Source organism: Lactuca saligna, chromosome 5 (assembly GCF_052625555.1).
Source record: "Lactuca saligna cultivar CGN05327 chromosome 5, ASM5262555v1, whole genome shotgun sequence".
Lineage (NCBI taxonomy): Eukaryota > Viridiplantae > Streptophyta > Magnoliopsida > Asterales > Asteraceae > Lactuca > Lactuca saligna.
Window position 1 is genome coordinate 142879559 of NC_136421.1, and position 15744 is coordinate 142895302.

A 15744-nucleotide genomic window follows, 5' to 3' on the forward strand; every position below is an offset into this window, starting at 1 on the left:
AAAAAGAAAACTACCTTTCTTCCATACTTTCCCTCAAACAAAACACCATCCCACATGGGACAACCAAACTACCATCCCATCCGGTTTGCACCAAACCAGATGGATGTCATCCCATCTGGTTTAGCATAAACCAGATGGGACAACATCACATCTGGTTTAACACAAATCCAGATGGGATACAGGATCCAGAAGAAGACGACTTTGGGGTAGGGACCAAAACTAAGATCATATTGCTCCGAAAAGGGTAAAACGGTAATAATAATTATTATTACTATTACTATAATAGATATATCGATATAGACGGGAAATAACGGGAGTTTCGTAGGCACGTGCAAATGGGTTACGGGTCTAAGAAGGAGCCGATGGTTCGGGCTTAACCATGGAATTGGAGTCGGGTTGTTGGGGCGGGTAAATAAGTGAAGCGAGTGATATGGGCATGATGCAAAGGGCTTTTGATTGGAGAAATTGCATAGCGGCCCCCACATCTTCTTCCATTAGCTTTGCTACTTCACGTTCTGTGTCATCGTTTGACCAGTTTTCCCATGCCGGTTGATTATATCCATTTTCACTCGTGTCCCCCTATCATAAATATACAACAATGTTTCATAATTTTTTACTATTAATGATAAAATGTCGTGTTTTTTGTTTGTTTGTGAAAGTTACCTCCACGGATTGCAAGGGGACGTCAGATACGAGTTGTGCCACTGCACCGGCCCCACCCAGCCTACTCATGCTAAGAACCTGCTAAGTCAGTCAGTGAAGCTAGAAACAACAACTATGGATTGCATACACAAAAGAAGAAGACAATACACAAAAGAAGAAGACAGAAGACAGGACAAGATATGACATGACAGAACAGGCTGTACTTGTATTGCTACAAGTACCGAGACTGACGTAAATGGGACAAAAGTGACATAAATGGGACGAAAGTGATAGTTTTTTGTCCCGCCCAAAAACGTGGGACATGAACTCGTTCTCGATCTCTCATCTGTACAAAAGACGTAAACGCCCTCCTCGTCCTCGTCATCGACAATAGCCCTAGAAAGTTTGTCTAGTCTCGGTATGATCGTGTAACAAACGCAGCTAAAGCTGCGTTTGTTACATGGGACATGACTAGACAAGCTTTTCACAGCTATTTTCGATGATGAGAATGAGAAGGGTGTTTACGTCTTTTGTACAGATGAGAGATCGAGAACGAGTTCATGTCCCACCTTTTTTGGGTGGGACAAAAAATTATAACTTTTGTCCCATTTCTAAACACTATTTTTATCTTTTAATTCCAAAAGTAGGTTGAAACTTGTTAAAAATCGTACTGAGATTTTTTAATTATAAAAAAAAACAAAATGAGAAATCACCTTGACCTGAAGCCGTAAGAACTTCACATAATCAAGAATTTCATCTAGCATTGCAGCTTTATCGGTCTACACAAGACACATTCAATGCATTAAATATATATATATATATATATATATATATATATAAAGAAGATTGAGTTACACACATAACAAAAATTATAAACAAAAGGAATACTTACATATTTAAATCACATATTAATAACCCTTATAATTCGAAACATCTCATGAACAGTAGTGTAATGGTCTAAATTGTTTTTATAAAACTTTCTCCAACATTTATATACAACTTTGTTTTTACAAATTTCCCTAACTTTGTTTTATTATGTTTAAAAAACCTTCGATTTTTTTACACAACTTCTTTTACAGCCTTTTTTTCAAAAGTGTATCTTTTACAAATTCACTTGTAACAAATTGGTTTCTTTTACAGGATACTTTTGTTTGCAGCTTTTTTACATCTTTATTTTTATGCATGATTTTTGCTTAAGATTTCCCGTTTTTACATGTTCCTTTTTCTGCAGTTTTTAAAGATTATTCCATTTTTAAAAATTCAATTATTACCCCTAGTTATAAACAAACAGAATAGTTAAACTAGAGATTGTAAAATCAAAAAGTTGCAAACGGAATTCTATATATTTATAAAAAAAATGAAATCAAAAAGAACTATACAATATTATAACAAATGGGATAACCTATATATTTCACCTACAAATTATAAACAAACGAAATACTTGAAATGAAAATCAAAAAATTTATTAAAAAAAAAAACGAATCTTTCATTTTAATTATTAGAAATTTACAAAATAAAGACAATTCCCTTACCTTATTGCAGCTAGGAACAAGTTCCTGCAAAGCCCTCATTCTTTCTGCAATTCTTTCTCGGCGTAGCTGCAAAAGAAAATGTCCACATCAGTAATGTGTAAATGTTACAGATGACGTGGAAGGTGATATGGCAACAATGTTGCCACGTCATCATTTTTTCTAGGTTTCATGTTACAATCTCCTCTATTGCAAATATATGTAATTTGGTTGCTATTATGGTAGAACAAGGTTATATATGTAAGTAAATAAATAAATATATATATATATATATATATATATATATATATATATATATATATCTTACGCGCTCAGCTATGCTATGAGGATCTGTAGCTTGTCCTCTGCGGGCCCGCACCCTAGGGCGAATAGAAGGTGGATGGGGCACAGTGACAGCTGTACTTGTAGTTGATTGCCCTTGAAAAGCCTGCAAGGGTAAAAAGGTAAAAGTCACGGATAAATGCAAGAAATAGCAATATACTTTTGTTTTCTTTCTACTAGGAGATTATATTTTTAAAAACCTACTAAGTGAAAATTGTTTTGTATTTGGATGACATTGCTATATAATTATGAAGATTTTTCAAAGAAGAATGTTGTAAGATGATGAAATGTAAGTAGAATGCAACACTCATGGCTGAAAATGTCATGTTTTTAAGAATAATCATATATACATGAATAATCAGAATTTGTCAAGTAAAAAGTACTATATCTCAAGAATCCAGAACATACACACACACTTCACAGAACAAATTTTATAGTGTATAATGTATTCGAAATTTAAGCAAAAAACTAAGCAAGTTACACAGAATAAGTATAAGGAACCTGAGGAACAGAATGAAGCAGAGAATGTGACTGTAAATTTTCAAATGAAGGAAACAATCCAGTCATGTTCATGCTCCCTCCTCTCTCCTGCATATCAAGAAAAACAAGTTATTTGCAAAACAGCCCTCCAATTCCTCAACAACTCACAACCACCCCCTTTGGTGGTGTTACAACTCCGAAATGCTGCTCTTACTATATCAAATTCAATAGGTAAACCGAGAAACCTAAAATCAATAGTTATCTCGAAAGAAACATGATTCAATAACTTATTTAGGGTAACAGCAACTTACCCTCTGCTGCTGCTGCTGCTGCCCTGCAAACGCTCCGATTGTTTCACGGCCATTATCAAGGCTCAAACCTAACGGAAACACCGGTTGCTGCTGTTGTTGTTGACGATGAACAGACACCGTTTCAGAAGCATTAGCATCGGTAGTGTTACCAGGCAAGCATCCGGCGATGTTGTAAGAAGGAATCGCGAGAATTTGTTCAAGGAAGTCGTCGCCGTAGCCCTCCGGCGGGTCTGTAGCCATGCCGGAGAATCGTAATCTTGGTTAGAAAGGGAGGAGCGGAGGAGGGTGGAAAGGGGTGTAGAGAGGAGAGGGGAAGAGGAGTTTCAAAGGATGATGATTAACATAGTGGCAATGAATGTAATAAAAGAAGCAATGAAGGGTAGTTTCGGAAATTGAAAACAGCATGCGTGGTATTGGAAAACACGCAGCTATGACAACATCATTTTCTATCAACACACATCAGCCGTTTTTCCCCACACTTACTCACAAAATAAATGGGACCCACAACTTTATACATATAAATATAAAAAGATAAAAGTAGAAATAAACATTTTAACAAATTGGTACTCTTTTATATATAACATAGAATATCACAATATGGGGTCATTTATAAACTATGAAATAGCTTAACTATATAAAAAAAAAAAAAAATCGGTTTCATATTTTGTTTCATAATATGGTTTTTTATTTTGCAATTTTAAATCTTTTAATCGAAATTCTATTATGCAATCATAAAATTTTTTGTCGAAATTCAATAAAATAGCTTATAAATGAAAATATAATATAAAAATTAGGTTTGTTTATAAACTAGATAACAAATTAATCGAAAAACATAAAATAATATAAAAATATTTAAAGAAAAATCATTTAATATCATAAAACATATATGCAATATATTTGAAAGAAATTTTATATTTAAAAACAAAAGGCACAAATATATAATGAAACTAAACTAAGTTATTGGAAAAGCTAAACATTGCATACAAGACAATTTTATGAAAATCTCATAGTTTATGAAATCACATAGTAAAGATGTCGTTCAACCATAATTTAGATCAATAATGTCGTCTATACATATTATGAAGATCAAATTATGTGTTATAACTTCAATCAACTTTTAGATTATAGAGCTACAATTTTGATCTAGTCATCATTCTCCTACAGTTTTGATCAAAGTTTAAAAATTTTGACTTGAGTGGTTTTTGTGGTTGCAAAGTCCATCAACGTTGTTCCTTTAGCTAGTTACTATCAATGACCATTTATTAAATACAGACAAAATTGGATCCTTATAATTTTTAAAATATCTCATTTTGAAGACTTTTATGGAAAACATCACATCACTTTCCTGTGGTTTTGCAAAATTACATAAAATATCATCCTACCGATGAATCTAAATTTTCAGCTGTTAGATTTTAATGAACAAAACTATTCTACCATTGTACCAAATTTACAGTATACTACAAACCTCAAACATCATTTGTGTAATTTTGTAAATTTGAAATTGTGTGTGTGTATATATATATATATATATATATATATATATATATATATATATATATATATATATATATATATATGAAATTTTAGTTATTTATAGTTTTTCTAATATTTTTTATTTATTTTGTTTCAAGTAAATAAAAAAAATTTTAATTTAAAATATTGTAACAATTTTTTTTGTAGAGCTTGATTCATATTATTTTTTTTAATTCTTATTTCCGTCTATTATCAAATTGAAAAATATTATCTTAAATTTAAACTATTGATATCTCGTATAGAAATACGATTTAATTTACAAGTTAATAATTATAAATCACAAATATCATATATTGAAACATTAATTCTCAATAGATAAATCGTTTGATTTTTTAATTTTAATTTGTCGTAACATATATAAAATAACCACTAAAGAAGAAGAAAATTATAAAGAAAAAAAAGTAGACCAAATTACAAATATAAATATAACTTTTTTATTTACTTGAATTCAAATAAAAAGGTTACAAAAACCATAAATAACAAAAAATATAAAAAAAAAATACAAACTCAAAAAAACTCAAACACCAAAAATATATTGTAATATATTTATATATTTTACACTTTTTGGAAAATGTCAAAAAAAAAAGTTATCAAATTGATAAAAAATAAAACGAAACAACGAAAAAAATAAAAATAAGAAAAAATATTTAAAAAATACAAAAAAACTAAAAAAAATAATACGAAAAAATTAAAAAACAAAAAAAAACCAATAAATATGAAAAGTGTAAAATACATTAATATATTAGAGTATATTACAATTTTGGTGTTTGAGTTTTTGTTTTTTGTTTTTCTATTTTTCATTACTTGAATCAAAATAAATAAAAACAATAAAAGAATAATAAATAGCTAAAATTAAAAAATATAGAAAACAAAATGTGAAATAATGATAATGATAAATGCAAATATAAAGTTGATAACAATATTTACTATGGAGCATCCAAGTAAAAAAACATGAACCGTAACAGCATAAAATTGAAAAAAACAAAACAAACATTAACGCTTCAATTCATAAATAAGAAAAAATAAAGAAAAACAGTTTTAATATGGTTTATCAAATTTAAGTTTATTTACGTGAATCAAAATAAATAAAAACAATAAGAAAACCATAAATAACTTGATTTCCTGGATGTGGAATTTGAGCGTTTTATTCACATTAGAGGACCTACTCAACGAGTTGGTTGGTCCCAACTCATTGTGTAGGAGTTGATCAGGATGCGTGGAATATGAAGTCTACTTGTCGAGTCGGAGGACTGAACTCGACGAGTTGAGTCTGTTTGATGAAACCCTAAATATTCAGGCTTGCACCCTATTTAAAGGACTTTAACTCCTTTACCCCGCCTCCCTCATCACTTTATCACCCTTAGATAAACCCTGATCGAGTACCTTCCATTTGAGAGTGTTTAGAGCTAATAGTGGGTTTGTTTTGGTGTATTCCTTGAAGAGTAGAAGGCTTGGAACAAGAAGGATTCTTTGGATCCGGCATCATCTCAGTGGTAGCAGTCATTTAAAGGTAAAAAGTCATTACCTTGATCACTTGTTTGTTAGATCTCTCCATTTGAGAGTTTATGGCCATTTATAGCTCCTCCTTGAGTCATTAATGGTTGTAAGCATGTTATGGAGCTAAGACCTTATATTTGGACACTACTAGGCCCTTTAGGCCTCAAGTCTCAAGCTTTATGAAGCTTTGACCCGTCTTCATGTCCTAAACCCTTTCTTGAGCTTAGTTTTGGGTGTTCTAGCCTTGTGAGGCCTTGCATGATCGTAAAGTCAGCAACTTTACGTGGTAACTTCATCTTAGGAGGATGGATCTGGAGTTTGGAGCATTGGAATCAACTAGAATGAGCTTAATGAGTAAGGGCTGAGGAACTCGATGAGTTGGGCATCCAACTCGACGAGTTGAGTCGGGTTTTCCCGTTTTTGGATTCAGAGTGAACTCGACGAATTGGTGGGACAATTTTTGTAACATCCCGAGATTTTTGCAGGTATTTCCAAACCCTCTTCTATCACTATTTTGTCATTTGTAGTCCTTGAGGATTGAAAGTGTAGAGCGAAGACAAGTATAAGGGCCAAGGTTGTAGCCTTGGGTCAAGGAGGAGTACGTTGAGCGTATATAAGAGTACGCTAAGCGTACTAAGGTCCACGTTAGTACGTTGGGCGTACACTTGTATATGTTGGTCGTACTAATTTCAGGATGAAACCCTAATATTTAGGGTTTGGGGGCTATATAAGCAACATTATGAGCACAAAACCCTCCCTTACCCTAGCCTCCACTACTTAGAGTCGTTTTCCCCAAACCCTAGCTCCAGAAGGTAAAAAGCTTCAAACTTTATGCATATATGTATAGATCTTGCCATTTTGCTTTAAAGAACCTTTTCTTGTCCCAAAAAGTCCCAAGATGGTGCATGATGTGATTTGGATGAAATGAAATGTCCTTCTAGGCTCTTGAAGGGGTTTTGAGTGATAAAAATGAGGTCCTAATGGCTTAAGATGTCCCATGCATGGAGTAGGAATGTCTTAATGGATTAAGACCAAGTATTAAGAGCTTTCTGGATGTCCAAAGTTATAACGTTCGTGACTTCATGGGTCCTAGGCACAGTTGGTCACTGGATCTGAAGTTTGGGCTTAAGTGCTTAAGCCATTGAGCACTTATTCAGATTTTGGCAAACCATTACGTACGCCCAGTGTAAATCCAGTACTCCCAACGTACCGGGTCAACCACCCCGATGATGGTCAACATCAGGACGAGTACGCTCAGTGTACCAGAGGAGTACGCCCCGCATACGTCCTCTGTTGGGTCTTTGACAATTAGGCTTCGTGTTTTGGGATGTTTATGGACTAGCTGGATTTGGGTCGTTGCTGGACTTTATGAATATAATGTTTTGGGCCAAGTTTTGATAATGGATCTTGGAATTAGGCCCAATTAGGGAGTTGGGCTCAATTTGGTAAATTGGATCAATAATGGGCTTTGCATACGGACTTTCAAGGTGATGGACTTGGCATTGGTCCTTGGCCCAATAAAGAGAATGGACATGATGGATTGTGTGGACCCTTAGTCAAGATTGTTATGTTGTGTAATAACTTGGTATTTATTATGTGATAGTTCGAGATTTCCAGCGAGACAACGATCAAAGGTTTTCGGTACTTCAGCACTACTTGCGAGGTGAGTTACCTCACTACACTAAGGGGTCTAAGGCCCCAAGCCTAGCCCATTGGATATGATATCCTAGCAGTTGGTAGTATGTTGAGTATGAGTTAGTGTTCCATGCTAATTGTTATGCCAATTACGTAGATATGTAGGACTACCTGTAGTATTATGTGATTATTTGTATATGCATTAGTTGTGTTATATGTCGACATATTATGTGGGATGGGTTGAGGTAATACTGCTCCGTGCGGTAACCAACAAACCCGAGAGCATTCCAGATGCGAGCTGAGGGCCAGGTGGGGCATGCCAGACTCATACTATGGTCTCAGGAGTATTCCAGATACGAGCTGAGGGAGACTTGTATTGTGGGCTCGATGGCAATCCAGATGTGAGATGTGGGCTCGGAAGGCAATCCAGACTCACATTGTGGGCCTATGGGTAATCCATTTTGTAAAGTTGTGGACCTAGTACATGCTGTTATTTGTATATGTGTTATGTGCATTGTATCGGTATTTTGGGGGAACTCACTAAGTCTCGGGCTTACAGTATCTGTTTATTGTTCCAGGTACATCTGTCACACCCTAAAACCAGAACGGCGGAAACGTTCAGGGGTGGAGGACATCATGTACAGTATCACAACACAGATAATAGTAAACAAGCAAACAACATCATTCATTGCATTAATAATATATTTAAATACAAGTGTGTTTTGTATAGTTTATAAGACACCAAAAATGTAATTCAAAACATAAGTTGAGTCTTAAATGTGCTCCATCTTCTCAAAAGCTGGCATCGGTACCTGTCTATTGATGACCTGAGAATACAAGTTATTTTGAAAGAGTTTGTCAACTTTAAAGCTGGTGAGTTCATAAGTATTTTAGTGTCATTGTTTGTATCAAAATGTTTGCAACAGTGTTTGAAGTACGAGTTTGTAAACGTTTGTAGTAAATGTATGTAAATGTTGGTAACTCCTAGAAAATCCTATATTTTCTACTAAAAGTAGCTTCCTACCAAGGCACGACTGTTTTGTATGTTTGTTCCTTCTAAAAGTGTATAATTTTCCCAAGTGTAACTATCATTATCAAAATATAGTTTGTACATTATTGTTTAAGTGAAGTGATCACAAAATAAATGTAAAGGGTAAATATATGTAGTACTGTAGTGTTGTATTATAGTAACTACTATTGTACTAACTACCTTAAACCGGATTTATATTAAGGTATTATGTGATTAACTGTACCATGCTATCGACTATGAACACGACGATGTAAGACATCAAAAGTAATGACATTTGGCACCCGAAGACCTGCAGGTCCCACTGTAGCTAGCAACAAGGTGTAGGATAGTCAATCCAGTACATATCTATATGCAAACTCACGCTCTCCCTCCAGGACATTCTTGTTACAAATCGGGCCATGGCAGTGAAGACATGCACCGAAACAGTGGATCATTTATGTTATAGTATACTTGTATATGTAATGTATGTACTAGTGTAATGAAGGTATTGTTTCTCATCATAGTATCATTGTATAGTTTTTCACAATAGTATCGTTGTATAGTTTCTCATAATAGTATCGTTGTATAGTTTCTCATAATAGTATCGTTGTATCGTTTCTCATAATAGTATCATTGTATGGTTTCTCATAATAGGAAGTATTGACTCATGAATGAACTGACTCTTTGTATTCTTCATTAAACTAGTAGTAATGAGTAGTATATCCCTAACTATACCTATTATAGTTACTAGTAGAATCGTTTGTATGACTGAATGTATTGAACTGAGATAAAAGTCTTTATATCTATACATATATACATAATATATAACTAAGGATCCAACGACACTCGAACAAACAACGTGGTACTCTAAGTCCACAACCAAACAAGGAACATGAAATAAAGTGAGTTGGCAGTCCTAAGTCCTTTGATCCTTACTTATATAACTATATATGTAATAGACATGGTTTTAACAATATATAAATTTGAAGGTTGTAATAGAAAAGGTTTGATAAATAAAAGTGAGTTTGATAAGAAGTTCGACATGTAAAAGAGTTTGATAAGTAGTTTGAAGTCATTTGCTTAGAAAAACAACTTGAAAGTACAGTAAATCCATATGTTTGATAGTTATTAATCACTTGTGATTGATATAATAACTATGATATTCAACTTATATCCCCCCTATAAAAGCATTTAAATCATTTATAAGGTTGATCAAGGGGTATGAACTCAGCTGTAGTGAGTGGTTTGGATGAACGGATGGTATAGGATGCTAAATGTCAAGTGAAGACTTGAGCACAGACACGAATCCTATTTATCATATAATAACATACATATATGTATCCAATTAGTAATTTAACAATTAATTAACCAAGTTAAGACACCCTAAGACATGGAAAAACACTTTTGTTCAAGTGTTAGAAGTACCAAGGGTTGCATCTAAGGGTTGTATAACCACTTAAGGGAGTTTTCGGTCCAAGTGGTATGTTTCTTGTGGTTTTCGGTCCAAGAGGTTTTTGGTCCAAATGGTTGGCCAAAAACTCATGATCTTTGATGCATAAGTTGATTTCCAAGGGCTTTTAACAAGCAAAGAAGTGTTCTTGACTCAATACTAAGTATTAGGAAAGGCTTAAGGTCTTAAAGGCACCTTTCTTTAGGGTTTTCGGTTTAAGGAGATGCACTAACCGAAAACCCCTTTTGTTCTTGGAAAAATGAAGATTTCAAGGCTCTAAATCTAGTATCCTTACTACATAACAATTATAAGGGATATATACTTACAATGTGGACACAAAGAAAGGTGTGTTCGGCCTAAGACACTAGTGTGTGTGTTCTTGGTGAACACTTGAAGATCTAAGAAAACGGAATGATTTCATGGATGAAATCATGTAAGATCACTAGATAAAGGAAGAGATCAACTAAACAAGGAAGGAAATACTTACAATCTTGAAGATCTCTAAAAATCTTTGGATGATACTTGAGAGAGAATTGTTCTTGACTTGGAAATGGGAAAAATGACAAAAATAACTAAGTGTCATTTATATACCCTTATAGGTTTTCGGCCCTAACACTATTTTGGGCCGAAAACTCCAAGCTCTTGGAGTTTTGCGACTCAAATGATGCACAAAATAATCCTAAAGTATACTTCCTTTCGTTTATTCTTTCGAAGAATAAATGTTTAAAAATACTCAAACGGACTTTAAACCGATCTAAAAATTAACAGAAATGAATTTGACTTTTAATTGAAGTGTTTGACTGTAGTGCTTGTACAAATGAAAATTTCGGGTTGTCACATCATCCCCCCGTTAGTAGGAATTTTGTACTGAAATTAGAGTTCAATCAACTAAGTTATTACAAATAACTAAGTAAAAAAGATGAGGATATTTCAGTTTCATCTGATCCTCTCACTCCCAAGTGAATTCAGTGTGACAACCCAAGTTGTCCCGTTACATTTTCCCCGTTACCATTAACGGAATATTCCACTGTATAAAACTTCCGATAATTAGAGAGCTTCAATTTAATAAACATTCCATTGGTTCACATTAATATGCCGTTAAGTCGTGATAAAAGGAAGTAAAATCACATAACACACATTTCCATTTAAATGGAAAATGTTAAGTTTTATTGTTACGACCACTAAATCGGGTGAGACCAAAAGCCCCGTTTAACGGCAGTATCGGGTAAAATCCCACTGAGCCCCGACTCGGAACCCTATATAAGGATGAGTGGAGTCCATTGGAGACTTTTTACACTCTGTAGCACTTGGTTTCTGGTATGTAAATCTTATTCGAACATTTCCCATTTTAGCCTTGGACTCGGCGAGTCATGGGTCCGACTCGCCGAGTAGAGATGCGACCCAGGTCACGTTTTAAGTTGGCGACTCGGCAAGTCCATATCCTAGACTCGGCGAGTCGCCGCTGTTGGATGAAACCCTAAGTTTCAGGGGTTTGCACCCTATTTAAACGACTTAACTACCCCAAGCCAGCCCCCATTCACCCTTAGAGCCCTGTATACCTCGTCTTAAGCCGTTCCTTGAGAGTTTGAGACTTTTGTGGGTGTTTTTGAAGGTTTTGAAGGAGGAAAGAAGTAGATCCAGAAGAAGGAAAGCAAACCAAGCAACTATTGTGTTCTTCCAGCAGTTCCTTTGAGGTATAACCCGTTTTCCCCATGATTCTATGCTTAAAACTTCATTTGGGTCTTTCTTGGTCAAATCCCCAAGCTTGTATGTGCATTATATGTCGTATTAAGATGTTTGGCCTCTGGATCTAGGCAAGATTGAGCTCCAGGAGCTCAGATCTGTTAGCTTTATGGCCCCATGTTGCTTGTTAGCCCTAGATCTACCCTTTTAAGGCATTTTGAGCCCTAAAATCCATATTGGTGAATATCCACACGTAAAGTTGGAAACTTTACGTGTGATTTGTGTCCTAGAAGTCCAGATCTATGAATGGCATGGACTGAAATCGAGCAAATCGGTGTATTTGGTGGATGCATGGCGGCGACTCGGCGAGTCGTATAGGTGACTCGGCGAGTCTGGTCGTGAGTCACCGAATTGGTCCCTTCATGATGTATCGAGTTGAGCCGTGAGTCACAGGGGGTGACTCGGTGAGTTGGGAGCTGAACTCACCCATGTTAGGACTCGGCGAGTCAATGCCCTGACTCGGCGAGTCCAAGGCAATCTTCATAGATCAAGAACAGACTCGGCGAGTTGTTCATACAACTCGGCGAGTCTTAGCATATGTGTTCTTCGGATGAAGATGAACTCGATGAGTTGTTCATACAACTCGGCGAGTAGGATGAAGGAGTTGAATGTCAGTTTAGAAGATGAACTCGTCGAGTCATAGCCCAACTCGACGAGTAGAATCAGGGACCCATGACAATTGTCTGGACAGGGACTCGGCGAGTGGAGATCCACTCGGCGAGTCGGGTCAACTAAAAGTTGACTCCGAATTGACTTAGGGCTAGACCAAGGGTAAAATGGTCTTTTTACCCGAAGGACAGTTAGCAGTGTATGATTAAGTATATTGTGGGAATTACAGCCGGGGAGTTTCCGGAGCAGCAGCAGCAGTAGTAGGTGATCAATTCCCACACAGACCAGCAGCTATTTCGAGGTGAGTTTCCTTCCAGTAGTAACGGGTCTAAGGCACCAAGGCCGGCTGTTGGGTTATTGGTGTTGCATCTTGGGCTCGCTTCCTAGTCCATTCTTTGTGCGGTATGGGCCTGTCCATCCGTATCTTATTTTCTAGGGTTTGTGTATTTATAGATGCTTGCATGCATCTTTTACGTAACCGATTGATTAGGGTTTTACGGTGTAATTATAGAAGTTATCTTTTTGTAACCCCAGAATCCTCTACAGTGGAAGTTCTTCATCGAGCTCTGCTGAGGATTGAAAGTTTAATCATTTGACATATTCAAATCCATTCTTGAGTATTGCTTTACATTCTTTATATACCTGTTTCAAAGATCTATTCGATCTTAAAGGTTTTTATCTCATCAATTGGTATCAGAGCGGGAGGCTGTGTAATTCATACACATCTCTTATGTGAAAGAAGCTATTAGGGTTTGTTCCGCATTAACTAATATTTATTGAGCCGTCACCCCATAATTGACGTATCTCATTACTTGTTCGTTTTTCCCTAATATTATATATTACAAGTCTGATCTTTCAAACAGGTTATTCGATCAAGCATGGATGAGTCGTCATCTAATCCCATTAATATTTCGAACAACATTGGATCAACAACGAAGATTCCCATCCTTTACACCCAAGATTATGAAGTCTGGGCAAATCACTTTGAAGACTATGTTATAGGATCTGAGGACAATGGATACCTCATCTGGGAAGCAATCGTTTCGGGACCCTTTGCTCATTCTGCAACTTCAAGGATTATTAAAACTCAAAAGGAGTATAATGATCTTTTGAAAGATGTTAAAGATGTTGCCCAAGACGAAAAAGATAAATTTCAGTGCAATATTAAAGCATTGAGATTAATCAGATTCGCTCTTCAATCTGACACTTTCAGGCTGGTGAGTTCGTGCACTACTGCCAAAGAAATATGGGATAGGCTTTGCGAATTGTATTCTACGGACGAAGATCTTGAACACTCCATTCAAACCTTACTCTTATCCGAGTTTGGTGAATTCAAGCAGAAAGTCGAAGAAACTGTGACTCAAACGTTCGATCGCTTCAATCATCTTCTTAGCAAGATGATTAAACATGATATTGAAAGGAAGTTGATTGAGCAGAAAGTCACGTTTCTTAACGGCCTCAGATTTGAGTGGAGAGCTGTTGTGTCCACAGTTAAAGCGCATGAGCAATTCAAATCTTATTCTCTAGCAAAACTGGTGGGTATACTGAAGTCTCAAGAGAAGATCGTATTACAGGAGAAAAACGTGGTTTCAGGTCTTGGTTCATTGGCCCTCCTGTCGAAAAGCAAAGCGGTGATAGAGGACGAAGATCTCAACTTGGATGATTATGATCTCACATCTGAGGACTATGCTATGATGGTGTCAAACCCCAAGAGATTCATCAAGAAGAGATTCCCCACTAACAGAAACCGAAACTGGCAAGGGAGTTATAGCTCTGAAAAAGTCAAAGATGAACCGAAGGCTGCAGAGTCAAAGAAGGAACCGAAGGCTGAAGGAGATTCTGGAGTAAGCTGCTTTTATTATGGAGGAAAGAACCACTATGCAAAAGACTGCGTCCTCAAAAAGATGGCAGAAAAGGACGAGGAAAATGATGAACAAGCTGCGTTGATGAAAAAGCTTGATGAATTAAGGATGAAGAAATCTGCTGCTAATCCTCTTATGAATGCTTTAATTGTGCAGGGTTCGGTAGCTAATGATGAGTTCGGTGGCGTGGAGGTCTGGTCAACCGACTCCGAAGATGATGAAGTGAGGAAGCCTTCACATGGAAAGGCTTATGTAGCGAAAGAAGAGAGAAGTGGAGGAAGATGCTTGATGGTATCCGACGTTTCTCAGATGAGGGGATACAACACTGATGGTGGGAATGATGACAAGGAACAACAAAATCTGTGCTTTACTGCCAAACCACTCAGCGTGCAGTTCAGCGAACTTGATGAACTGATCAAGAAGGTACAATCAATTTTTGTCTCATTTAAAGTCCCACAATGCTCATATGAAAAGGAATTAAAAAGTGTTAATTCAAGAATCTCTCATCTAGATAGTAGTTTAACTCAAACTCGGGTCACCAATTCTAACCTAACTGACCAATTAAGCAGGGCATCTTCGAAGAGTGAGGAACGACGGATGTGGATCGAACTGAAGGAGTCGGAGTTAATCAAAATAAAAGATGAAAACATTTATTTGCAAAGAGACAATTTAAAGCTTTTGAAACAGCGAAATGTTTTTTGTCTGATTGCCAAACATCTTTATACTAATAGTACTCAGCTTCATTTGAATTGTGAAATAGGGCAAACGATTCATCGCATGATTTTACCCTTTCTTGAGTTTAAGGAAGATGAAATTGATGCTGATGCATACAATTGTGAAAGTGTGGTTTCGTCTGAGGATGTTAATCCAACGTATATGTATGGTCTAGGCAAAATTGAATCCTTCATTAAGTCCAAAGACCATAAGGACATGCTGAAAAACCTTTTGGATGAAAATGACAAACTGAATCTAAGGACCGAAACCATACAAAAATTTGACTCATTGAATGCCAAGTTGAGCTCAGAAAATAAAATTGATGTTGAAAATGCATCTGAGCTCAATGAGGATAATGACATGAGTGAAATTTCTGTAGAGGACGAACTTGACTGCTCTGAATTTGTCA

The 15744-nt window shown here is 35.9% G+C and overlaps 1 protein-coding gene across 1 annotated transcript; it reads right to left on the reverse strand.

The window, feature by feature from the left end:
- Nucleotides 1-201: 201 nt before the first annotated feature.
- LOC145048913 (transcription factor UNE12-like) lies at nt 202-3626 on the reverse strand. Its single transcript, XM_078997564.1, has 7 exons — nt 3284-3626; nt 2994-3080; nt 2479-2598; nt 2175-2240; nt 1356-1421; nt 664-741; nt 202-579 (listed from the first exon to the last, which is right to left on the reverse strand). The coding sequence occupies exons 1-7, from the start codon at nt 3521-3523 to the stop codon at nt 349-351; spliced, it is 888 nt and encodes a 295-aa protein (XP_078853690.1). The 5' UTR covers nt 3524-3626; the 3' UTR covers nt 202-348.
- Between the last annotated feature and the right edge of the window lie 12118 nt (nt 3627-15744).